This window comes from Onychomys torridus, chromosome 20 (genome assembly GCF_903995425.1).
Source record: "Onychomys torridus chromosome 20, mOncTor1.1, whole genome shotgun sequence".
Classification (NCBI taxonomy): Eukaryota; Metazoa; Chordata; class Mammalia; order Rodentia; family Cricetidae; genus Onychomys; species Onychomys torridus.
In genome coordinates, this window is record NC_050462.1 from 1,481,058 (window position 1) to 1,505,986 (window position 24,929).

The 24,929-nt window shown below is 46.1% G+C and overlaps 1 protein-coding gene across 4 annotated transcripts in view; it reads left to right on the forward strand.

The window, feature by feature from the left end:
- Positions 1-24,929, forward strand: part of Polr3b (RNA polymerase III subunit B) — a 135,505-nt gene that overhangs the window by 87,671 nt on the left and 22,905 nt on the right. For all 4 annotated transcript variants that reach the window (XR_004943281.1, XR_004943280.1, XM_036169878.1 and 1 more), the window contains 4 exons: positions 17,529-17,632; positions 18,088-18,254; positions 21,326-21,439; positions 24,202-24,375. Coding sequence is in view for 2 of the 4 variants with exons in the window: in XM_036169878.1 (XP_036025771.1) it covers positions 17,529-17,632; positions 18,088-18,254; positions 21,326-21,439; positions 24,202-24,375 (559 nt within the window). In the remaining 2 variants the exon portion in view is untranslated. The remainder of the gene's footprint in view (positions 1-17,528; positions 17,633-18,087; positions 18,255-21,325; positions 21,440-24,201; positions 24,376-24,929) is intronic.

The following is a 24,929-nucleotide window of genomic DNA, read 5'->3' on the forward strand; positions in this document are numbered from 1 at the left end:
GATGGCTTTCCTCTTGAGGCCTTGATCTTTTAGTGCTGTTGTTCTATCTTAGATTTTCTTAATAAAAGTAAATAAAAATCCAGAGTCAGACATCAGGGTGAGAGCTGAAAGATCAGAGCATCAGAACAGCCAGCCACTAGTTCTCACCTCTACAAAATCCTCAGTCTAACGAGAGTGAGTTCCTGTTTTCTCTGCCCAGACATCACTTCCTGGGATTAAAGGCATGTGTGCTTCCCAATACTAGGATTAAGGGTGTGTGCCACCACTGCCTGACCTCTGTGTCTAATCTAGTGGCTGGCTCTGTCCTCTGATTCTCAGGCAAGTTTATTAGGGCACACAATGTATCACCACACAGCGCTGCAGGTAGAAAAGGAGGGCTGTGTGCTAAAGAAACGCTGGTCCTGCTTTTCCTCCCTTTGTGTCCCCCAGAAGCAGCTCCACCCGCTCACACCTTCCTGTGTCTAGTGTTCTTAGACACAGTCATTCATCCCAGAAGCAGCTCCACCTGCTCACACCTTCCTGTGTCTAGTGTTCTAAGATACAGTCATTCATCCCAGAAGCAGCTCCACCTGCTCACACCTTCCTGTGTCTAGTGTTCTTAGACACAGTCATTCATCCCAGAAGCAGCTCCACCCGCTCACACCTTCCTGTGTCTAGTGTTCTTAGATACAGTCATTCATCCCAGAAGCAGCTCCACCTGCTCACACCTTCCTGTGTCTAGTGTTCTTAGACACAGTCATTCATCCCAGAAGCAGCTCCACCCGCTCACACCTTCCTGTGTCTAGTGTTCTTAGACACACAGTCATTCATCCCAGAAGCAGCTCCACCCGCTCACACCTTCCTGTGTCTAGTGTTCTTAGATACACAGTCATTCATCCCAGAAGCAGCTCCACCCGCTCACACCTTCCTGTGTCTAGTGTTCTTAGATACACAGTCATTCATCCCAGAAGCAGCTCCACCCGCTCACACCTTCCTGTGTCTAGTGTTCTTAGACACACAGTCATTCATCCCAGAAGCAGCTCCACCTGCTCACACCTTCCTGTGTCTAGTGTTCTTAGACACAGTCATTCATCCCAGAAGCAGCTCCACCTGCTCACACCTTCCTGTGTCTAGTGTTCTTAGATACAGTCATTCATCCCAGAAGCAGCTCCACCCGCTCACACCTTCCTGTGTCTAGTGTTCTAAGATACAGTAATTCATCCCAGAAGCAGCTCCACCCGCTCACACCTTCCTGTGTCTAGTGTTCTTAGATACAGTCATTCATCCCAGAAGCAGCTCCACCCGCTCACACCTTCCTGTGTCTAGTGTTCTTAGATACAGTCATTCATCCCAGAAGCAGCTCCACCTGCTCATCCTGTGTCTAGTGTTCTTAGACACACAGTCATTCATCCCAGAAGCAGCTCCACCTGCTCACACCTTCCTGTGTCTAGTGTTCTAAGATACAGTCATTCATCCCAGAAGCAGCTCCACCCGCTCACACCTTCCTGTGTCTAGTGTTCTTAGATACAGTCATTCATCCCAGAAGCAGCTCCACCTGCTCACACCTTCCTGTGTCTAGTGTTCTTAGACACAGTCATTCATCCCAGAAGCAGCTCCACCCGCTCACACCTTCCTGTGTCTAGTGTTCTTAGATACAGTCATTCATCCCAGAAGCAGCTCCACCCGCTCACACCTTCCTGTGTCTAGTGTTCTTAGATACAGTCATTCATCCCAGAAGCAGCTCCACCCGCTCACACCTTCCTGTGTCTAGTGTTCTTAGATACAGTCATTCATCCCAGAAGCAGCTCCACCTGCTCACACCTTCCTGTGTCTAGTGTTCTTAGATACACAGTCATTCATCCCAGAAGCAGCTCCACCCGCTCACACCTTCCTGTGTCTAGTGTTCTTAGACACAGTCATTCATCCCAGAAGCAGCTCCACCCGCTCACACCTTCCTGTGTCTAGTGTTCTTAGATACAGTCATTCATCCCAGAAGCAGCTCCACCCGCTCACACCTTCCTGTGTCTAGTGTTCTAAGATACAGTCATTCATCCCAGAAGCAGCTCCACCTGCTCACACCTTCCTGTGTCTAGTGTTCTAAGATACAGTCATTCATCCCAGAAGCAGCTCCACCCGCTCACACCTTCCTGTGTCTAGTGTTCTTAGATACACAGTCATTCATCCCAGAAGCAGCTCCACCCGCTCACACCTTCCTGTGTCTAGTGTTCTTAGACACAGTCATTCATCCCAGAAGCAGCTCCACCCGCTCACACCTTCCTGTGTCTAGTGTTCTAAGATACAGTCATTCATCCCAGAAGCAGCTCCACCTGCTCACACCTTCCTGTGTCTAGTGTTCTAAGATACAGTCATTCATCCCAGAAGCAGCTCCACCCGCTCACACCTTCCTGTGTCTAGTGTTCTAAGATACAGTCATTCATCCCAGAAGCAGCTCCACCCGCTCACACCTTCCTGTGTCTAGTGTTCTTAGATACAGTCATTCATCCCAGAAGCAGCTCCACCCGCTCACACCTTCCTGTGTCTAGTGTTCTTAGATACAGTCATTCATCCCAGAAGCAGCTCCACCCGCTCACACCTTCCTGTGTCTAGTGTTCTTAGATACAGTCATTCATCCCAGAAGCAGCTCCACCTGCTCACACCTTCCTGTGTCTAGTGTTCTTAGATACACAGTCATTCATCCCAGAAGCAGCTCCACCCGCTCACACCTTCCTGTGTCTAGTGTTCTTAGACACAGTCATTCATCCCAGAAGCAGCTCCACCCGCTCACACCTTCCTGTGTCTAGTGTTCTTAGACACAGTCATTCATCCCAGAAGCAGCTCCACCCGCTCACACCTTCCTGTGTCTAGTGTTCTTAGATACAGTCATTCATCCCAGAAGCAGCTCCACCCGCTCACACCTTCCTGTGTCTAGTGTTCTAAGATACAGTCATTCATCCCAGAAGCAGCTCCACCTGCTCACACCTTCCTGTGTCTAGTGTTCTTAGACACAGTCATTCATCCCAGAAGCAGCTCCACCCGCTCACACCTTCCTGTGTCTAGTGTTTAAGATACAGTCATTCATCCCAGAAGCAGCTCCACCCGCTCACACCTTCCTGTGTCTAGTGTTCTTAGACACAGTCATTCATCCCAGAAGCAGCTCCACCTGCTCACACCTTCCTGTGTCTAGTGTTCTAAGATACAGTCATTCATCCCAGAAGCAGCTCCACCCGCTCACACCTTCCTGTGTCTAGTGTTCTTAGATACAGTCATTCATCCCAGAAGCAGCTCCACCCGCTCACACCTTCCTGTGTCTAGTGTTCTAAGATACAGTCATTCATCCCAGAAGCAGCTCCACCCGCTCACACCTTCCTGTGTCTAGTGTTCTTAGACACAGTCATTCATCCCAGAAGCAGCTCCACCCGCTCACACCTTCCTGTGTCTAGTGTTCTTAGACACAGTCATTCATCCCAGAAGCAGCTCCACCTGCTCACACCTTCCTGTGTCTAGTGTTCTAAGATACAGTCATTCATCCCAGAAGCAGCTCCACCTGCTCACACCTTCCTGTGTCTAGTGTTCTTAGACACAGTCATTCATCCCAGAAGCAGCTCCACCTGCTCACACCTTCCTGTGTCTAGTGTTCTAAGATACAGTCATTCATCCCAGAAGCAGCTCCACCTGCTCACACCTTCCTGTGTCTAGTGTTCTTAGATACAGTCATTCATCCCAGAAGCAGCTCCACCTGCTCACACCTTCCTGTGTCTAGTGTTCTTAGATACACAGTCATTCATCCCAGAAGCAGCTCCACCTGCTCACACCTTCCTGTGTCTAGTGTTCTTAGACACAGTCATTCATCCCAGAAGCAGCTCCACCTGCTCACACCTTCCTGTGTCTAGTGTTCTTAGATACAGTCATTCATCCCAGAAGCAGCTCCACCTGCTCACACCTTCCTGTGTCTAGTGTTCTTAGACACAGTCATTCATCCCAGAAGCAGCTCCACCTGCTCACACCTTCCTGTGTCTAGTGTTCTTAGACACACAGTCATTCATCCCAGAAGCAGCTCCACCCGCTCACACCTTCCTGTGTCTAGTGTTCTAAGATACAGTCATTCATCCCAGAAGCAGCTCCACCCGCTCACACCTTCCTGTGTCTAGTGTTCTTAGACACAGTCATTCATCCCAGAAGCAGCTCCACCTGCTCACACCTTCCTGTGTCTAGTGTTCTTAGACACAGTCATTCATCCCAGAAGCAGCTCCACCCGCTCACACCTTCCTGTGTCTAGTGTTCTTAGACACACAGTCATTCATCCCAGAAGCAGCTCCTCCTGCTCACACCTTCCTGTGTCTAGTGTTCTAAGATACAGTCATTCATCCCAGAAGCAGCTCCACCCGCTCACACCTTCCTGTGTCTAGTGTTCTTAGATACAGTCATTCATCCCAGAAGCAGCTCCACCCGCTCACACCTTCCTGTGTCTAGTGTTCTTAGATACAGTCATTCATCCCAGAAGCAGCTCCACCCGCTCACACCTTCCTGTGTCTAGTGTTCTTAGACACAGTCATTCATCCCAGAAGCAGCTCCACCCGCTCACACCTTCCTGTGTCTAGTGTTCTTAGACACAGTCATTCATCCCAGAAGCAGCTCCACCCGCTCACACCTTCCTGTGTCTAGTGTTTAAGATACAGTCATTCATCCCAGAAGCAGCTCCACCCGCTCACACCTTCCTGTGTCTAGTGTTCTTAGACACAGTCATTCATCCCAGAAGCAGCTCCACCCGCTCACACCTTCCTGTGTCTAGTGTTCTTAGACACAGTCATTCATCCCAGAAGCAGCTCCACCTGCTCACACCTTCCTGTGTCTAGTGTTCTAAGATACAGTCATTCATCCCAGAAGCAGCTCCACCCGCTCACACCTTCCTGTGTCTAGTGTTCTTAGATACACAGTCATTCATCCCAGAAGCAGCTCCACCTGCTCACACCTTCCTGTGTCTAGTGTTCTAAGATACAGTCATTCATCCCAGAAGCAGCTCCACCCGCTCACACCTTCCTGTGTCTAGTGTTCTTAGATACAGTCATTCATCCCAGAAGCAGCTCCACCCGCTCACACCTTCCTGTGTCTAGTGTTCTTAGACACAGTCATTCATCCCAGAAGTAGCTCCACCCGCTCACACCTTCCTGTGTCTAGTGTTCTTAGATACAGTCATTCATCCCAGAAGCAGCTCCACCCGCTCACACCTTCCTGTGTCTAGTGTTCTTAGACACAGTCATTCATTTTGGGTGATACTCACTGTTAGGTGGCTAGGTGGGTCCAGTAACTTAGCACCTCTTCTAAACAGCCTGCCCTTGTCATTTAATTACATAGCCGGTGTCCAATACAAAATAAGTAACCATTTGAGTATCACTCCTCTGTAGCATGAATTTTTTTTCTGAAGTAATACTTTTCTCTCATTTATTTATTTACAATTCTGGGACTCATCTATTTGTGTTTATATTATTGTTCTTCCATACCATCAACAGACTCTTTGCACAGTTTTCCTCGAGATCAGTAGTCTGTTTAGAGACACACACAATGTTCCTTAAGGAACCTCCCTCATTCCTGCTCCACATTATGGTACTCATTCTCTGAGGAACTAAGAACTCAGTGTCTCTGTGGTTGGCACTGGGATTAAAGGTGTGTGTCACCATACTTGGCTCTGTTCCCTAGTGTGGCCTTGAACACACAAGATCCTGCCTGCTAAAGGATTAAGGGTGGGTACTGCCTAACTTCTTGTTTACTTAAAATGTCTGGTCTCCCCGCCCCCATTTCCAGGCAAGCTTTATTTATTAACATACAAATAAAATATCTCCACATTTCAGCACAAATAAAATATCACCACATGTCCCAGTTAAGGACATTTTGAAATTGTATTATCTAGTGAGGTTGTAACCAACTCAATTTGTGTAAGTATGCTTTATGATGTTCCAAGAGCAAATGAATAACCAAATGATACATTTCTCAGAATCTGTCAGTATTATTAAGTGATGCATAGGGCTGGGTGTTGTTCATGGTTACAACCATAGAGACCTGGAGGTCTGGACAGACAGACAGACAGTGGCAGGGCTGTGTAGGAAGAGGAAGTGAGTTAGCTGGGCTAAGAGCCAGTGAGAGGGCAAAAAAGCAAGGCATATAAGCCTGGGTAGACAGGAAGTCACTCTCCTTGGAAGCTGCAGAGTTGGTGAGGTGAGGTTAGCTGGTGGCTTTCTGTATTTCCCTGATCTCTCTAAGGCTTTCACCCCCACCCCCACCCCCTAAAAAACTCAATGTCCAGGTTTGTAAAGCATCTGCCACACAAACGCTGGACCTGGGTTCAGACCCCCAAGACTCGTGTAAAAACAGGAGCAACAGTGCACACCTGTAATGTCAGCACTGAGGAAGAGGCGGGCAAGAGGATCCGTGGGGTAGGATCAATTAAGGGAAGACATCTGATGTTGAACACACACACACACACACACACACACACACACACACACACACACACACGGAATAGAGGGGACACACTTTGAAATAATGTTCACGAGCCAACAGTCAAACAGAGCCAGAAACTGTCTTGTTCTCTTAAGTGCCAAGCCACCGTTTGCAAGAAGGCTGGGTGCACACTGCATTGGCATAGTAAGGCAGCTCCAGCAAGTTCCACAGACCTGGGAGGCTAGCAACAGCCGTCGATTTTCTTACTGTGGTGAGGCTGGCCATCCAAGGTCAAGGGGTCAGCAGATGCAGGCTTTTCTGAGGCCTTGCTCCAAGTGGCATATCCTCTCTTCTCAGGTTTTTCTTATAAATACACGAGGTATATTGGATTAGGGTTTGTCTTAGTGATTCCGTTCAACTGTGATTACCTCTTTTGTTGTTGTTTTAGGAGAGGGTTTTGAAGGTTTTGTTTGTTTGCTTATGAGGTGGTCTCTACATGTAGCCTTGGCTTGCTATGTGGTCCAGGCTGGCCTCGGACTCAGAGATCCACCTGACTGTGCTTCTAAGGTGTACTGAGAGTCGGCGAGTACACTAATGTAGGGAGCCGCCACGCCATGGACTTAGGGAACTCCTGCTTCCTGGTTCTTCCTGTGCTTACTTTTCTCCCCACACCCAGTCTCTTCTCCTTGTAGACTAGTTGTTCCTGAGATGATTGAGAAAGTGGTCGTAGGAAGCAAGTTTCATGAGGCCATGTGCATATGAGCACGTCCTGTTCCCTGTTGGTGTCTGTTGGGAATGTTCTAGTAAGAACATTGTTTCCCTGAGTACTTGGACAGCATTATCAGGTAGTAGGTCCAGTGTTATCACTCATTTAGACTGAGCATCATAGTACTCGGTTTTTTTGTACTGTTTCTCTGTGAGCTTGTGTGTTGGTGTGTTCGTGCGTGTGTTTTATGTATACGCATACATGCAGGTGCCACATGCACGTGAGTGCACATGTGTGTAGAGGTTCAAGTTATAGCATCTGGCATTCTTCCTTGCTCACTTTCCACTTTTATTTATTATTTGTTTATTTATCTACTTTTTGAGAGAAGGTTTCTCAGTGAACCAGAAACTCATTGATTAGGCTAGACATGCTGGCCAGTGACCTTCAGGGACCTATCTCCCTTAGCCCCTTGCCTTCATCTGATCTGTGCTGCAATGCCTAGAATCGTTAGTCTGGGCAGTTTATGAGTACAGAGGCTTTCTTCAGTTCTAGAAGCTAGAAAATGCAAGGCCGAAGGTCTCACATCTGTGGGCTTTTTTATTATATCATCTCTTGGTAGACAGTGAAAGGGCAAAGAGCACAGTGGAGAGAGAGCATCAGACGGAGTCTGCAGCCGCAGATGCTTCTGCACTCAGCACTGGCACCCTCATGCCCAAAACACCTCCCAATAGGCCCCACTGCCCAACACTGTTACATTTTTCACATGTCTGTTTAGGGAGATAAATCCAAACCATGGGATGTTTGTGGCCTGAGCAGGCAATTTGCTGTTCAGTGAAATGGGCAAGAATATGGCAGGAACTATGTTATGGAGTTAGACAAGGGCACGTGTTAAGAGTTTGAGCCTCAAGTCTGAGATGTCTGTTAGGCTCTTCACTAAAGGAGGCAAGTGGGTATGAGACAGCAGGAGGTTAGAGCTAGGCACGGAGTCCTGGAGTCGTATGTATGTGTGCTGTCTGTCCCCAAATTCATAGTACGGTACTTTTGGTGTCCTGATAATTTATAAACATTTCGTGTATGCTCTATGCTTTTATCTCTACAGTTCTAGTTACTGCTGGGATTCCTACCACACAGAATGAGGCATTTGAACCTCAAGGAGGAGGTTGCTGGGTACAGCTTAATGCCTGCAGAACCAGGATTTGAATCCAGAATTTTCTGAGTGTGTTGCCTCTTCCATTAGCCTGGCTGATACCCTGGTCATTCCTCTGGAATTGCCACAGCCCTGGGAGTTTCTCCTATTTCTTTCAAGTTTTTCCTTCATGAGGGGGGCATCTCTTCAAAATCCCCGGTTTTCCTAAAAAACAAACAAACAAACAAACAAACAAAAAAAAAAAAAACACCTGTATATACCACCAAAGCAAAGCAAATACTACCCTAATATGAATTGGTCTTGACTTGTCCAGAAGACATACTCCTCAAAACTGTATTCTCTGATGCCCCTTCCCTGCTAAAATCAATTCATTATAAATGTGTCCCTGCTCTGTTCTTTAACTGATCATCTGCCAAGGCTTTAGTAGCCCGGTTGATTAAAATTCAGTGTCTCATGAATTGGAAAAAGTAGAAAATGCAGTAAAATCTGAGCCTTCCATTTTGACCATTCCCTAGCCAACGCCAGAAGGAGGAGTGTGGAGGAAGTGACGGGTAGGGCAGTTACAGCAGTATCTCAACGCAGGTTGTAGAGCCGGAAGAGGACCCGGATCAGACCCAGGGAGTTAGATGTTGTCAGGTAAAATGAGAAGTCACTGGAGAGCATGGTCCATGGTACCATAGTAATCATTGCAGAATGGGCTGATGAAAGTCTCAAGAGTTTGTGGGGTTCTGGGGTGTATGTGTCACACCATGATTCCTGCTGTGGTTGATTTGTTTTGATTCAGACACATCCTAAGGTAAGAATAGTGGTTAGTGGAGCTTTGCGTTCACTCTTGAAATGTAGACTTGTTTAGAAATAATAGAGCATTGCCTGCAAGCTGACCCCTAAGTCTTCTCCAGGAGAAAACCTTAGGGCTGTTTTGATTTGACGTGTATTATGCACTGCCTTCTAAGCATGGGCTTAAGCTCATGATGTTCAAGGATCAGCATGACCCTAGCGATGGCCTGGTTGCTTTGTTGTCTGGTTTGGTTTAGTTTTGTTGTTGTTGTTGTTGTTGTTGTTTTGGGTGGGGTTTTTTGTTGTTGTTTTTTATTTTATTTTTTGTTTTTAAGCTGCTGTTAGGGATTTTTTTTTTAAGTACAGGTGTAATACAGAGATTAGATTACATTTCTGCACCCAATACCTCTTAAAATAGCCTTTCCAGCAGTTAGCGACAACTTGAGATTCTTAGTTTCACAGAACATGAGTGTTGATCTCTGGCTCAAGCATAGTCATTTCAAAGGTAACAGGATAACATTTCAAAGATAACAGTTGCTAAATGAAGCAACTGGGGACAGGAAGTGGAGCATTGGTAGCTAAATGCTGTGCATGATCAAAGCACTCTTGAAGATTGAAGAGGATGGTATGAGCAGGTAAGCTGGACCAAGAGAATCCATACCTCAAGAGCAGTGTGATGAGCAAAGACTGATTGGCAAGAAAACACTGTAGGAAATAGAAGGGTCATAAGTCCCTGCAGCATTACTCTTTGGACCCTCAGAGGCTAGGCTGGGCATGGTGGCACTTGTGGGGCAGGAGCAGGTGGATCTCTGTGATTTCAAGGCCAGCTTGGTCTACAGAGGAAGTTACAGGACAGCCAGGGCTACATAGTAAGACCCTGTCTCCAAAACAAAACTATAAACAGGACTAAACGGACAGAGCCAGTGTTGAAGAAGAAAGTCTTGAGTGAAGACGGTGTCACACACAAAAGCTACTTAAAGATGGGACCGACACACTCTGTGCACCTGCTGTAGCACTTTGCGTTAAGGAAGTCTCCATCTGTCCACTCTGACAGTCAGTGAGTCTTGGTGAAGTCCATGCAAGCTTCCGTGGGTCTTCACTAGATCTGTTATAAATGTCATCAGTGAGATTGGTCGGGTAGCTGCTGGCCCAGAGAGCTTTTGATGAAGCCTATCTGGGGATGTTGAGTTACTTAGTAAGGGCCTCCTCTACAGCATGGGTGAACTGCCTTGTGTGTCTACAGAGGAAGCTACGTCTGCTTTGGTTCTGAGTTCTGTGCAGGAGTTTTGATCTTTTCCTGTTTCATTTTTTTTCACTTGGGGGTGAAGCTGTGACTCCCATGGTTCATAGGTAATGGCTTCCAAAGTAGCCAGTCGAGCAGGACCGTGGGTCTGAAGTGCTGTGTGCTTCTATGAGATCCATTACCCACTTTGTACATAAAGATACAAAGAGATGTTCACATGAGGCTTGACTGGAACCATGTCTACTCTGGAGCTAGACTTCCGTTTTGAAATATAAACAAGTGCATTAGGCTCTTTGACTTTTTATAAAGTCTGCATAGAGGGAACTCACTGAAGCCAATTTTTTAATTGGGGCCAAATAATATTTTCATATTGAGACTTTTTCTCTGATAATGCCGTTATTAGATTTCATTCTTGGTCTTTTTTTAATTCTTTATCAAAAGATTACATTAGCCTGAGGAGTTAAGTTTCATCTCAGTGTCCAGGCAAAGCGAATTATTATATTTCTGGATATCCTTTCTGTTGTTGCCATCCACAATGAGCAAGGAAAGAGTAGGCTCCTTTGATGTGGAGAGGAGAAAAGCAATATATCACTCTCCTGAAAGGACATTTCTCAGTCTCTCATGTGAAAAAGGATTAGCACCTCCAACAAAGGTCCCACAGATCACAGAACCGCAGTAATGCCAAGCAGTGTTTCTAAGGAAAAACTGTATTTGAGCAAGAGTGTTTGTCCTGGCAAACAGGAGCTTTTTAATAACTGCAAATCTGAGATAATGATGTCCACTTCTTCCTGCCCTCTCCCTCCTCTGGGACCAGAGAGCCAGTTAAAATGCTCTAACATCATCCGTGTTTGAAGTTGAGCTTGCTCTCATCGAAGCACAGCTTTGCACTGAGTGGTTCACTTAGTGGTTTATTTTGTATTTGTGGACAAACTTTCTGGAATAGTTATCTTTGACTCTTGCTCAAAATAAGTCCCATTAAAAGATTGCTTACCTCAAAGATTATTCAGTAATCTGCTGTTGGTTTACTAATGTTTGGATGGAGTGTATCTTAAAAGCTCTGCCCTTACTCTCTGGAGCATTTAAAATCCTCTGCAGTGCTATGAAGGGTCTGAGGAGGAAGAAAACGTCGATTCGTGTGTACCAGAAAACCTGGGAGCACAGTTTGTCTGTGAGGCACATTAAAGCCAGTTTTCCCAGACCTTCTTCACTCATTATGGGTTTTCTGTAGCATTTCTAAACTGGGTGAGTGAGATCTCAGCCTGGAGAAGGAAGGACATGGTTGACCCCTTGTCCTCACACAGCTCTTCTGGTTGTTAAAATCCTCAGCCAGGCCACCTTCAGACACACTGGTGTCTTTGGCTCCCTGGCCGCCTGATCTGCTTGAATGAAAGTTCCTAAGTGGGAGGGAAGAGGGGTGACTGATTGCAGTAATAGTGAGACCCCAAAGATAAGGTGCATTTTCCAGCATCTCTAATACTCAGAGTCCAAAAAGAAATTCCAGCAACTGACTAGTCTTAGAAATCCGTATTTACCCACATAGACACCTCATTGTAAGAAGCCTTTACCTAACCTGTTTTCCAAGAACAAATTCTGATCTTCTGCAGCTCACTGTAGCCCTCTGCCCTTTTAGTAACTAGCCAACGAAAGCTTTGAAATTAGGGTATTTATTGTTTTATGCCCCAGAATAAAAATCTCCAATTCTGTTTCCGAATAGTGTAGGCTCAACACATTTCATTAAGTTCTTGACACATTTAGCCATGTGTATTTTGTAAAGTTCCTATGGTTATTGTTTTACAATAGCTGCTTCCAGAAGCATTGTAAGGGTTTCAATTAATCAGCCCTTTGTGTGCCTCAGACTATGCAAATTTATCACATAAACCATTCAACTGCTCATGGGAAAGCCTGTAAAAACACTATTGTCTTCCAGCGCCTCCTCTCATTTAGAGTGATGTTTTAATAAGAAAGCTAATCAAGTTTTCTTATGCATTATTTATCTGTTAGCATGGAAGGAAGAGCCGAATTGAAGTTACATCAGCCAGGATATGGCCAGTGATGTGATAGATCTGAGGTGATACCACAGTTTTTGTCTTCCCTCTCTCTCCTTGGCATGATTTAAGGTGGTAGTGAGAGAGAGAGAGAAAAAAAAAAAGGTTAATTTGATAACTGGAAAAAAGGAAAGAAAGAAGTAACCACCTGTGTTAGCCTTCACATTTTGAATTAGAAATTTACATTTCTGAATGTCTTAAGGCCCATAGCCATATGTTTATTAAGAACATTTCTTAATTGAGAGCAGCCACACTCAAGTGCACTCGGCTGTGCTTTGACCGTGTTCAGTGCCGTCCTGTCCAGCAGCAGGAAGCACTTTCCACTGGACACTCCTGCCCTGGCCCTGGTGGCTCCCGGGGTGAGAAGGCAGTGTCTAGCTAATGTGGAATGGCCGGAACAGCAAACTGAAGGATGCAGGTTCCAGCCTCCTCTTCCAGAGGTGGGGCAATTGGTCCTGGCAGGCTGTCCACTGAGTTGATCTCCTCTAATACTTCCCGCTGAGAGCAATTAGGTTTCTTATATGATAATAATTCCTTGTGTTTAGATTGAGTCTTTTCTCTAAGGACCATAAAGTTGCTCTCAAACATTAGCTCATTGGTTCTTCTTAACACAATTGCCTGATGAAGGAGGTGCTAATTATTCCCAGTATAAAGACTAAACTACCAAGGTTCATCACTGCCCCTTCTCCAACCAAACACTGACGTCCAGATAGATAAACAGATAAACAGAAGAGCACCAGATTAAGGTCACCTGACTCCTTGTCCTCCCCACACTGGACTGAGGTCCAAGGAGAGATGAACTCTGGGGGTGTCATCTCCCCACAGTCATGAGTGTCACGAGCCTGGCATCAGTCACGTAAGGAGGTGAGGACACGATTTGGATTGATCCAGGCTGGCTGCATCTGCCTGTCTGGGGTCGTGTCCTCACCTCCTTACAGTGCTTGTCACAGTCTGTGCTTCGTAATACTGAGTTGACAACCAATAGAAACTGTTTGCTAGACAGTCCTCCATGAGGAAGTCCCCTGGGAAATAGTCCTGGATTCAATATATGGTCGGAGCTCTTTCTGCAGTTAGCTTCTGCCCTCTTGTCTTGATGTTGCTCGAGAATGGTATTTTTCTCTTTTCTCTTTTGGGTTGTTTGTTTGTTTGTTTGTTTTTGAGATGGTCTTGCTGAGTAGCCAGGCTGACCTGGAATTCAGAACCCTCCTGCTGCCCTGATACTTGCATTACTGACATGAGCTACTACACCAATTTTTTTTCTGATATATTTCTGATATAGATATATATTTTCTGATATTTTTTTCTGATATAGATATCTCTTAACTATTTAATTTAAAGTATTCCATCACACAGATCCAACCCATTAAAACTAATAGGTCAGTTGCTATTAATATGAATCATTAGAAATACATTTTAAGAAAACCAAATGATTCATAATGCTGAATGGACTTCCTCTGAACAGACCCATTCATACATGATTTCTGGGTTGCTCTATGAAGCTATAGAAATAAAGATAGCAACTTGGTATAGGAGCCTGGCAGTGTGTGGGTCCTCTGAGTGGACTGGCACCCAGTGTAGCTTCCCTGGACTCAGTGAGTTCTGTATGCCGGTGTTGGTGCTGATGGAGTAATATTCTCTTGGCAGGGCATCTGCTCTTAACTTGCCCAGCTTCTGTTTCTTCATTGATTTGTTTGCTAAGAGTCCTGTGATACAGTCTGTGGCCTAATTCCCAGTTGCCCCCAGTGAGTGCATCAAAGTTCCTGAGCAAAATGTATTTGCATTTTGCTACCAGGAGGCTGTGCTGCAAACAATGGAGTTGAGACATCGGCATAGGGAGGGGGGTGAAATTTTATTTTAAAATCTGGAATGCTGTGTAAGCTTTTAAGGTATGAATCAGTAATCATTTCCCAACAGCTCCCATTAGCCATGCTTTATTTGCAGCCCATCTCTTTCCAGGGACCGGGGGTGGGGGGCTGGGGGGGTGTCAGCATACTCAAGCACACTGCACATTGTTTGCATTTTAAGCCAGTGTTCAAGGGAAGTGGCCACAACTTTGAAAAGTTCTTAGTACTGGTGTGGACTTTCTGCCTGTGTTCCTCTATGAAACACACTTTTAATGTTTCCTTGGAAGAAAAGAAAAGAAAAGAAACCTTCCCAGTATGTTGAAGATCTGATACTTCTGAACCAGAGAAATATGGAAGGAAAGAGAAAGGGGGAAAGTGTTTCTAAGATGGAGAACGTTCTTTACCCCTGATGGACTTAGTAAAATGCAAACTTAAAAAATCATCTGTCTAATTGGAGATTCAAGATCCTCAAATTCTGTCTAAATATTTTGTTTTAACTTCTAAGCTCATTATGGCTCCTTTGTGCTCCCGTGTATTAAAACCCGTCAGCTCTGACTGGTCTCATAAGCACAGTCAGCAGAGCAGAATAAGTTAATTATTTACTTGGGGCACTAGTGCCCCCATCTAATGAAACGCACAGCTGTGTTGGATCTGCAGTTGGATGTGTGGCTCCCATTGTTCTGCGAGTCAGCAGAGGGTAGAAGCCGCCGTGATGGAGAGCCCTCGCCTCTCTCCGCTGTTCTGGCTTTCTGTGTCGATTTCATGGGTCTTTTATCATTCACTTTCACACAAAACAAACAACACAGGCTGTCTGCTATGGGAACCGTCTTGGCATATAAAAGGGTTTCAGGGACTCGAGTAATTTTAAGTTAGCAAAGATTTAATTTTTGGCTTACAGGTGCCCTTGGTTCAGATACAGCTAGAGCAGATCTGCTATAGGATGGAGTGAAAAAAAAGCTACTCATGTATGCTTTCTTCCCCAAGTGTCAGGAAACAGCAGATAAGGAAAGAACATCCCAAAAGGATGCTCTGCAGTGAAGATTAATCAGGCTTAGAGGAAAATTACTAGATTCTGATTTTAGGAATGAACATTTCATCTTCTAGCATAATGAGGTCGAACTGGCTCAATTAAACACGTCAACTAAAACCTAAGATAAAGTGCAAGTTTTCTCCCTTCCTACCCTCCCAAGTCCCAGCCTGCCTGTCACGCTGCCTCAGTCTGTTCTGGACCACCTGTCCCTCCCTCCCACCTTCTCCTGGTGCCTTGGAGTGCGGACAGCAGGCAGCTTCTTCCAAGCTGACTCCAGCGTCCCTGCGAGTTCTGGCTGAGTTCTGCCTTTTCCCTTTGGATTTGTGTTTGAGGGTGTCACCGGACTGACTCTCAGCAGCGTTCCTGCCCTCGTAGGAATTACCGTGCTCAACACTTGGTTCATGGCTTCTGGTGATGTTGTCAGGGTGCCTAGTTCACAATCTGATGTCCTTCAAAGGAGATTTCCCAGTAGCTCTAGGGTTTTGTCAGATAATTTCAGTATGGAGATGTGTTTTAGGAGGGAAGGAAAAATTCACATCCTTTGCTTGACATAAATTTTAGCACATAGCTGGGTTTGAACTACAGCATACCAAATAACCGTTTGTGTTACTCATACAGAAAAGCATTCACGATATGTTAAAACCTTCTCAACCAAGATAGCTCTCAAAGGGGCTGTATGCTCTAGAATCCAACTCCACAAGCCTAATTGCAGTCTTGCTGGCAGCCCCTCAAAAGCAGAGTGTCAACACAATTCTAGATACAGGAGGATTCCTTTCCTCTGAGCTTCTGCTCTTCATAGTACACAGCTCATAAAGGTTTTGTTTTAAGGTAGTTTGGGATTCTGGGGCTGCAGCTCAGTGCTTGCTTATCATGTCTTAGGTTTTAGCTCTGACAGCGCAATAATAATAAAATTTTAAAAAAATAAGTGGCTTGAATTATGTAGAGTACAAACAGGAGTGGAAACCTTCGGTTTTTTCAATAGGTCCTGACATTGGTAAATTCACACATTGGAGAAAAGAGGTCTATCTTATCACAACAGTCAAGAGCGTTTGTTTCCTCATTCACTGCTGTTATATACAACTCTTCCAGTTCTTCTTCTTTTTTTTTTTTTAAAACTTTTTTATGTTCACTGGTATTTTGCCTCCATGTATGTCTGTGTACAGACAGTCTCGAGCTGCCATGTGGGTGCTGGGAACTGAACCCAGGTCCCCTGGAAGAGCAGCCAGTGCTCTTAACTGCTGAGCCGTCTCTCCAGCCCCCAAGTCTTGTAGTTCTTATATAAAGTGTGATTGAGCACCTAAATTCTGTCCCTACTCGTCTTCCCAGGAAAAGCAAATCTGAAGGATTAAAAAACTGTTTAGCAACAAAATCTCTCCAAGGTTAGAAGCTGCCAGGGACTACTCAGGTCTGCAACCTTGAGAGACTGTCAGTGGAGTGCAGAGCTGCTGGGCTCCCATGTGTGCCCTGCTTTTTTTCATTCTTAGAATTCCGTGTCTAATTCTAGCCTTTTGCACTGAGAATGATTTGGCGCTTACTTTTCTTGTTGATCTTTACAAGTTCAATCAAAGATCACTTTTCTAATGTGCTGTAAGCTATAGGAATTAAAATTCCTTAAGGCAGGTTAAGCTCAGCCGGGGAAGCTCTAGCAAGGTGGGCCAACCAGCCAGCTCTGTAGCCAGAGTACACCTGTTAGCATTTCAGCTGTGCACACGGATTTCTTTTCTTGCTTTTGTTTTATGTGCATTTAGTATTTGCCTGCATGTGTGGGTGTCAGATCCCCAGAACTGGAGTTACAGACAGTTGTGAGCTACCATACAGATGCTGGGGAGCGAGCTAGGGCTCTTAATCGCCGAGCCATCTCTTGTCATAGGTTTTTAATACCAGTTTACATACTCAGTCTTATTCAGCCATTCTTTGTTTGGTGGTCAGAGAATTTGGATTCCTGTGGTTTGGGTATGAAGCAGCAGACCACAGCCTAGCTGACAAGGACTGCTGATTGCTAAGCTCCAGGTAGGAGCAGTCCTGACACTGTACTTCGCGTTTTGTGGTCCTCGGGGAAGATGGGCAAGCAGCCTGACAGCCCCATTGTGTGTCTTGCCAGCAGGCCAGTCCCCGGGCTACAATGCCTTTCTCCAAGGAGAGTCATCTTTGAACTGCTTGGCTACCAGGGTTGTTGGAAATTGCTCTTGTTACTCTTAATGGAGACGGTGGGGAGGGTTTCGCAGAGTGGGGATGGAGATAGCAGCGGGAAGATCCCAATTAAGGCTCTATTCTTCCCTCCTGCCTGTTTGCCTCACGTACTATAAAACCTCCTGTCCCCAGGTGTTTGTGGTCTGATCGTCCCCCAGGAAGACATGCCGTTCTGCGACTCTGGTATCTGTCCCGACATCATAATGAACCCGCACGGCTTCCCATCGAGAATGACGGTCAGTTACCTGTGGGCTTTTCAGAGGTGTACTCTGAAGGAAGGAAGCAGGCTGTTAGTTTAGTTACAGTGAGCAGTCCCCTGACAGATAGACAGACTCCTAGTCCCTCGTACTCTCCTCGGTGGCCCGGCAGAACACTGTGTGTGAGCCTGCTAGTTTGCCTCTTTGAGCAGTCACTTCCTGTCACCTGTAATTCTGTCATGGGTCATGTGTCCGCAGCCACAGTGCTTAGCTCATACTTGAGTTTCCTTATCTGAAAACTAGGGAACACCATAGGGATGTTAGTCGCCTAGGCCAGGGTTCCTTAGCAAGGTACCAGTGAATGCCGGTATTAGTAATGTATCACTCTTGGTAATTGTGGGGGTTGAAGCTACCTGTAAGCCAAAGCTAAGTAGGTCAGGAGAACTCCACACCACAGGGAGACACTCACAGTTTGTTCCCATCTCACCCCACAGGTCGGAAAGTTAATTGAGCTGCTGGCTGGCAAGGCAGGTGTGTTAGACGGCAGGTTCCACTACGGCACTGCCTTTGGAGGGAGTAAAGTAAAGGATGTGTGTGAAGACCTCGTTCGCCATGGCTATAACTACCTGGGGAAGGATTATGTCACCTCAGGCATCACAGGGTGAGTGTACCGTCCACCACTAGGAAGAAAGGAGGAAGAGCCTAGAAAAGTGGACTGTCTGGAGCAGTGAAGCTTCACTGTTTTAGGAAACCTGGTACAAGAAACAGGTCATTGCGCTGGGCGGTGGTGGCGCACACCTTTAATCCCAGCACTTGAGAGGCAGAGCCAGGCAGATCTCTGAGTTTGAGGCCAGCCTGGGCTACAGAGCAAATTCCAGGACATCCAGGGCTACAGAGAAACCCTGACTGGAAAAAACGAAAAGAAAAGCAAAGGTCATTGAGGACGACTTGGGTTGGTAAGCCGGTCACTCTGTTCAACAAGGTCAGTGTCTGTGCTGCTCCTGAGGAATTGACTGCAGAGGATGCAGTGTTGTCCCCAGCCTGGGGCCAGAGCTCACACCAGAACGGTGTTTGACGGGATCAAAGTCAGTTAAGCCGCAAAGCTGACCATATGGGTCGTTACTAGACATGGAACAGTGCAGGCCTCAGGGACTGCCTAGTGGAGGCAGGCTGTTGGGTTGCTTACACACTACTTTGCTTTTGCTTTGAGGATTTTGGTTTTGCTCTCTGTTGCTGAGCATTGAACCCTGAGCCTCATGTATGTTTACCAAGCACTCCATGCCTGGGTCTCACCCTCTGCCCACTGATTATTACCCAATGAAAACCCAACCTAGCACTGCCATTCCTTCCTCACTGCTCTCCAGTCATCACTACCGGACATGTCCATGGTACTGTTGTCCTTCACCCGGCTGGGACACCATGGCAGTCATCACTACCGGACATGTCCATGGTACTGTTGTCTTTCACCCGGCTGGGACCTAGCCTCCATGAGAGCAGGCTGGCTCTGTTATCTGTCTCCGGAACCTAGCACAGGTGCTCCAGCAGTGCCTGCTGGGTAGGAAAATGCTGACAAGAACTCGCTCTCAGCACGTGAAGACAAGGGAATGGTGAGAGGGTGGGTAAGATGTGGAGGGCAGAAGCTGTCCTGCCGTTTAGAGAGTGTGGTACAAGGAAAACACACTCCCAAGCAAATCCCGAGAACTGGTAGGTGCCAGCCCAGCTGATAGTCCATAAGGAGGCAGCTGTCCAGCTGAGGTGAGGCTGGGAAAAAAGAGTGAAGGGTCTGCCTGTCATCTTTGACAGAGAGACGTCCATGCAGTTATTGTGAATGATGAGGTCTTGGTACTCAGATCAAATCCGCTGCTTCGTACCCTGTGGCAGGTAAAACCCTAGGCCAGGTGCTAGCTGCTGCTCCATGGGACCCAAGTGTGAGACCCAAGGGCTTCTAAACCAGTGCACATGCGCTCCTGCAGAGATAAGTGAGCGAGGGAGGGAGGGAGGGAGTCTCTGGGGTGACCTCTGGGTCACGGATGTTTAAGCTGCCCTTGGGTTGTAACCCACCTGAACACAGGTGCAGCTCAGCTGAAGCATGTGGGAGGGCGGGCATGCTGCTTAACTGCAGTGCTCAAAAAAAATGCTCCAGAAGTGATGGAAGTACCCCAAATCCATTTCTGCTGCAGGATGGAGTGCTTTTTAAAATGACTTCTCCAGATGGTAACAATACAGATTTCTTCGGGTACATCATTCTTGAGATGTTAAAAAAAAAAAAAAAAAAAACCAGAATCTCATTTTAGAAAAAAATTAACAGTCTGCTTCACTTAACTATGGTTTAAATAGTTAGGGTCCATTTCAAAAAAGCACAATCATTGCTAACCCATCACCTTCATTTCTACTCCGAAATAATGTTGTCCGGAGACTGTCTAAAACCATAGGACCCATTCAGTGCAGCTTCCCGAAAATTACTGCACTGAAAGGTTGGCGTAAGCTACAGCTGTGTGCTGTGCACGGCTGTAGTCTGCATGCTTCCCTTGGCACCGCGTGGACTTTTCACTTCTTTGCCATCCTCTCCATGCCAGAGCTTGAGGAGCACTGTTGAGCCTGCTCAGATGCCCAGGACCTGCACATGTCCTCCCTGTTCTCACCCATGTTCCTGATCTTAGTCAGAAGTAGGAATTGCGTGTGGCTCTACTCCATTGATGTGGACTAGCACTGGGTGACAGATGTCCGTAAATTCTACCATGACTTATTGTCGCCGAGAACCGGAGTCATTTACTAGAACTGGAAAGACCCTTGGCTGACAACCTTGATGCAAGGAAACTGAATTGGAAAGGTCATGGGGCATCTATGAGAGACAAACATTTATTGAGCACTAGGTGTATGCCAGGCAGTACAGATACTGGAGCCACTGTGGTAAAGGAGACAAAGAACTGCCTTCTTCTGGAAAGACAGGCAGTAAACAGAGTGACAAGCAACGATTACCACACAAAGGTGCTGCGTGCACTGCAGGTGAGGGAAGAGGTAGAGAGCACAGAAGGAGGATTCCTCTCAGAAGTCCTGGGGTCCTAGTACATAGGAGGGTGGTACCAAAAGAGTGTACGTTTGACACCAGCCTAGGCTATGTAGCAAATTCCAGGGACACTTAAGCCATGTGGTAAGACCTTGTCTCAAAACAAAAAGAAAAGATGTTCCAGAAAGTTCCTCTAAGGAATCACTGTTGACAGGCACATGCATATACCTGGCAGAAGACCACTGTTAGCACATGTCTGAGGGCAGTGGTCTGAGGCAGAGGGGTTAGTACGTTTGGCATGATAGCTATGTATAATTTTGGCAACATGGAATATCAGAAAAGAAAACATTGGGAATTTTAGAGCAGAGTGACCTATTGTGATTTCCAGTTTAGGAGGACACTGGATTGTTCTGGTAGACCAGTTGTCTACCAGACCAGATCAGCCAGGAATTAACACACCAAGAAATGATGTCCTGATGAAACGGGATGAAGAGGGTCACCCTGTTGACAGCTCATTTCATATGAGGGCATGATCTGCTCACATAGTGCTAGTGCGTCTGTGGGTTTGGTCTAGCCTTTTCATCCACTCTAGACTGAGGGTTAGTCTCACAGTTGTCATAGTCTTTGAGGAAACAGCAAGGACCTCCTGGTGCTGAGGCATGAGAAGGCTGTCTGTTGAGTTATCCAGACTGTTTCTTAAACCCCAGTGCTGACTTCCTTTTCAGTGAGCCCTTAGAGGCGTACATATACTTTGGACCTGTGTACTATCAGAAGCTGAAACACATGGTGCTGGATAAAATGCACGCCCGGGCCCGAGGACCACGCGCTGTGCTCACCAGGTAAGAGAAGCCCCAGGGGACAAAAGCCGATGCTGCAGTCGGGTCGTTATATGCTTGTCTGGCAATAAACAGTCCCAGCAAACTCGTGTCCCTTAAGATACCCACATTTGGTTGTATCAGACACACTGTCTTAGTCCCTTCTGTTGCGGTGATTAAAAACACCATAACCAAAGGCAACTTGAGGAGGAGAGAATTCTTATGACTCTCAGGCAACACTTCATCACTGACAGAAGCCCGGACAGGAATTCAAGGCAGGAACTGAAGCAGAGACCATAGAGCTGCTTACTATCTTGCTCCTCATGGCTTGCTCAGCCTGATTTCTTAGACCACTCAGGATTGCCTGACTAGGAACAGCACCACCCACAGTGAGCAGGGCCTCCCACATCACTCATTAATCAAGAAACTGTCCAGCAAGCTTGTCTACAGGCCAGTCTTAAGGAGGCATTTTTTCAATTGAGGCTTTCCTCTCAGAAGACTGTAGCATATGTCATGTTGGCAAAAAACAAACAAAAAAGTAACCAGCACAATTGATCCCTTGTGAACATCACCCATAACTTTTCCTTTCTCATCTGTCCCAAGGATATCATACTAATATTAATATCACAATATAAAACATCCCAACTTTTTAAAGCTCCATGGTCTTTAAAATTTTAAAGTTTCTCTAAAATTCCAAAGTCTCCCAGCTGTAAGCTCCTGTAAAACCTAAAAACAAGGTAAAAACACTTTGTTACTCTAGGAGGGAAGACCAGCACAGCCACAGACCAGTCAGCTCAGAGCATGCTCAGAGCATGTTGTCAGCGTTGTGCTGAATGGCCCTCTGTAGATGTAGGTTTGTTTCCATAGGTTCAACATGCAGAGGAAGGGTATTAGGGAAAGTAAAATTGCATCACAGGGCAGTGAGATGCGCCATGGGCAAGGGTGCCTCCAGAGCCGATCTCTTCCTGAAGTCCTCGTCACAGATGGTAGTACCTACTTCACAGAGTGATAGTGCTATGGACTGAATACCAGGCACATGACAGATGTCTAATGACTGTCTGGTCCCCTCATTTTCACTGATCATGCTGGCTAAACGGGAGGAAAATGGGGCAGCCACCATTTGGCTTTGCTTTTTGAAAGCCAAACTCAGTCTTGAGCATAATTTGAGCATATGCAATGCCTATTAAAATCGTAGGGGTGGATGTGTGTGTGTGTGTGTGTGTGTGTGTGTGTGTGTGTGCGCGCGCGCGCGCGCGCTTCAAAATGCTGGAAAGGGTCTGGAGAGATGGCTCAGTGGTTAAGAGCACTTGATACTCTTGCAGAGGACCTGGATTCAATTCCTAGCACTCACATGGTAGTTCACAACCATCCATAACTCCAGTTCTAGGGGATCCCATGCCCTCTTTTGATCTCTGAAGGCAACCAGGCACATACATGGTGTATATACGTGCAGCAAACACTCATACATAAGATAGAATAATCTTTTTTAAATATTTTTAAAGACAAAAAGGGAAGAGGAGCTAAGACTCTGGGTAGTTACTGCCTGAGCAGTGAGACCCCTGGGGGCCAGGTGTTGTCCCTTCTGATCATTTATAATGTCTCTTTTCAACATGGAGCTTGTCTGGGACAGTTATCTATAGTCCGTGATCTCAGGCAGATGAAGTACAAGCATGGAGACTGCTCATGTGTACATACCACCGTCGCCTATCCAGCAATCTCGAGTGGAGAGTGCCTGTCCGGGGTGTGTCCACCAGCAGATACAAATGGAAAAGGTTGTGTTCATGAAGTCTCCTCCACAGAGTGCGCCTCCAGACATTTCAGTTAGCTTTTCATTTGTAGCTTTTTCTTTCAAATAATCTGCTCTTTATTTATTTCTCATGGTAACATCCAGCTGTAACAACAGGCAATATGAACATTTCATCATATGTTGGGAGGCACTGTATTCACTGTGTCATGGGGAGTCCATTCAAGGAAGTAACAGGCTGTGGGGCCTGTTCTAGTTTGCTTTCTGCTGTAGTGACAAAACACTGACTAGAACCAACTTGGGGAGGAAAGGTTTATTTGGCTTACACGTTGCAGTCATCCCCCAGGGGAGCCAAGGCAGGAACTGCAGAGAGCGCAGAGGAAGGAACACTGCTTACTGGCTTACTGGATGCTCAGTTTCCCACCTGCCAAGGGATGGCACTGTCCATGGCAGGCTGGGCTCTCCCACATCAATCAGCAATTTTAAAAAAATGGTCCACAGACATGCCCACAGGCTAATCTGATGGAGGCAGTTTTTCATTTGACATTCCCTGTTCCCTGGGTGGGTCTAGGTTCTCAGCAAGTTCACAAAAGCTAAGCAGCACAGAGCCCTTGCAGGAGCTACTGGAAACCTAGGTTTCTTCATCGTCTGAGTCCCTTTTTCTCTAAGTAACAGAGAACTAAGCATTTCTGAAAATACTCAAAGACATTGCTCTCCGATTTGAATATTATACTAGCCTAATAACAGTGACCATGATGTGAGACTAATGAACACTAACATTAGGATTGGGGGATTATGTAAACAATATACTGTTATATTATGGCTGTAGTGGTATGTTGTATAAGGACTGTATAATTATGGTTTTCACAATGACAGCCACTAGTTTGCTCTCTGGAAGCCCTTCAGAGACTGAGTAGTTCCCGGTCACTGTCTGATGTGGTTCGGATGCGGGAGAGCCTGCTCTAAAGCCTTGCTTTTGGTCAGTGTGTGATGCTGTCTCTGTTTCCCATGTCTAACGCATGTCTGCTCATTTACTGCAAAGGCAGCCCACTGAAGGACGATCTCGTGATGGTGGCTTGCGTCTGGGAGAAATGGAACGTGATTGTTTAATCGGCTACGGAGCGAGTATGCTTTTGCTAGAGAGACTAATGATCTCAAGTGATGCTTTTGAGGTTGACGTCTGTGGGCAGTGTGGACTCCTGGGATATTCAGGCTGGTAAGTGGATAGATACCGAATCTCTCAGACCAAATCCCTTGGCCTAGGTAACAGCCCAAGAATTGTCCTTGACCAGACCCACATACTCTGCAGTCTTTTCCTGTGATCATGTGTGTGCCCCACTTGTCCAAACATCCCCATGAGTAGGTGTTTGTATGTTGTGTCTTTAATGCTATATTTATGCTGCTGTACTTTAAGCTCCTAAGTAGGGCAGATTTTATCCTAATTTTAATATTATCACAGGGGCTGAAGAGATGTCTCAGCACCTGTTGCTCCAGGACCTGGGTTCAGTTCCCAGTGCCTATATGGTAGCTTACAACCATCCATCTATAACAAGAATTGCAAATTAAAACAGACAAACAAACAAACAAAACCCTTAGGGAAAGTTGTATCAAGATCTGTTATTGGTAACCTCAGACCCCAAAAGCCAAATTACCCCATATCTTACAAACAGTGACAAAGCTAGGGCAAAGTCCTGGTGTGTGTACTGTGCCCCTACCCTGTGGCAAGTGCCTTGGACTGTACACTCAATGCTGCACAGACTGTCTCAGTGG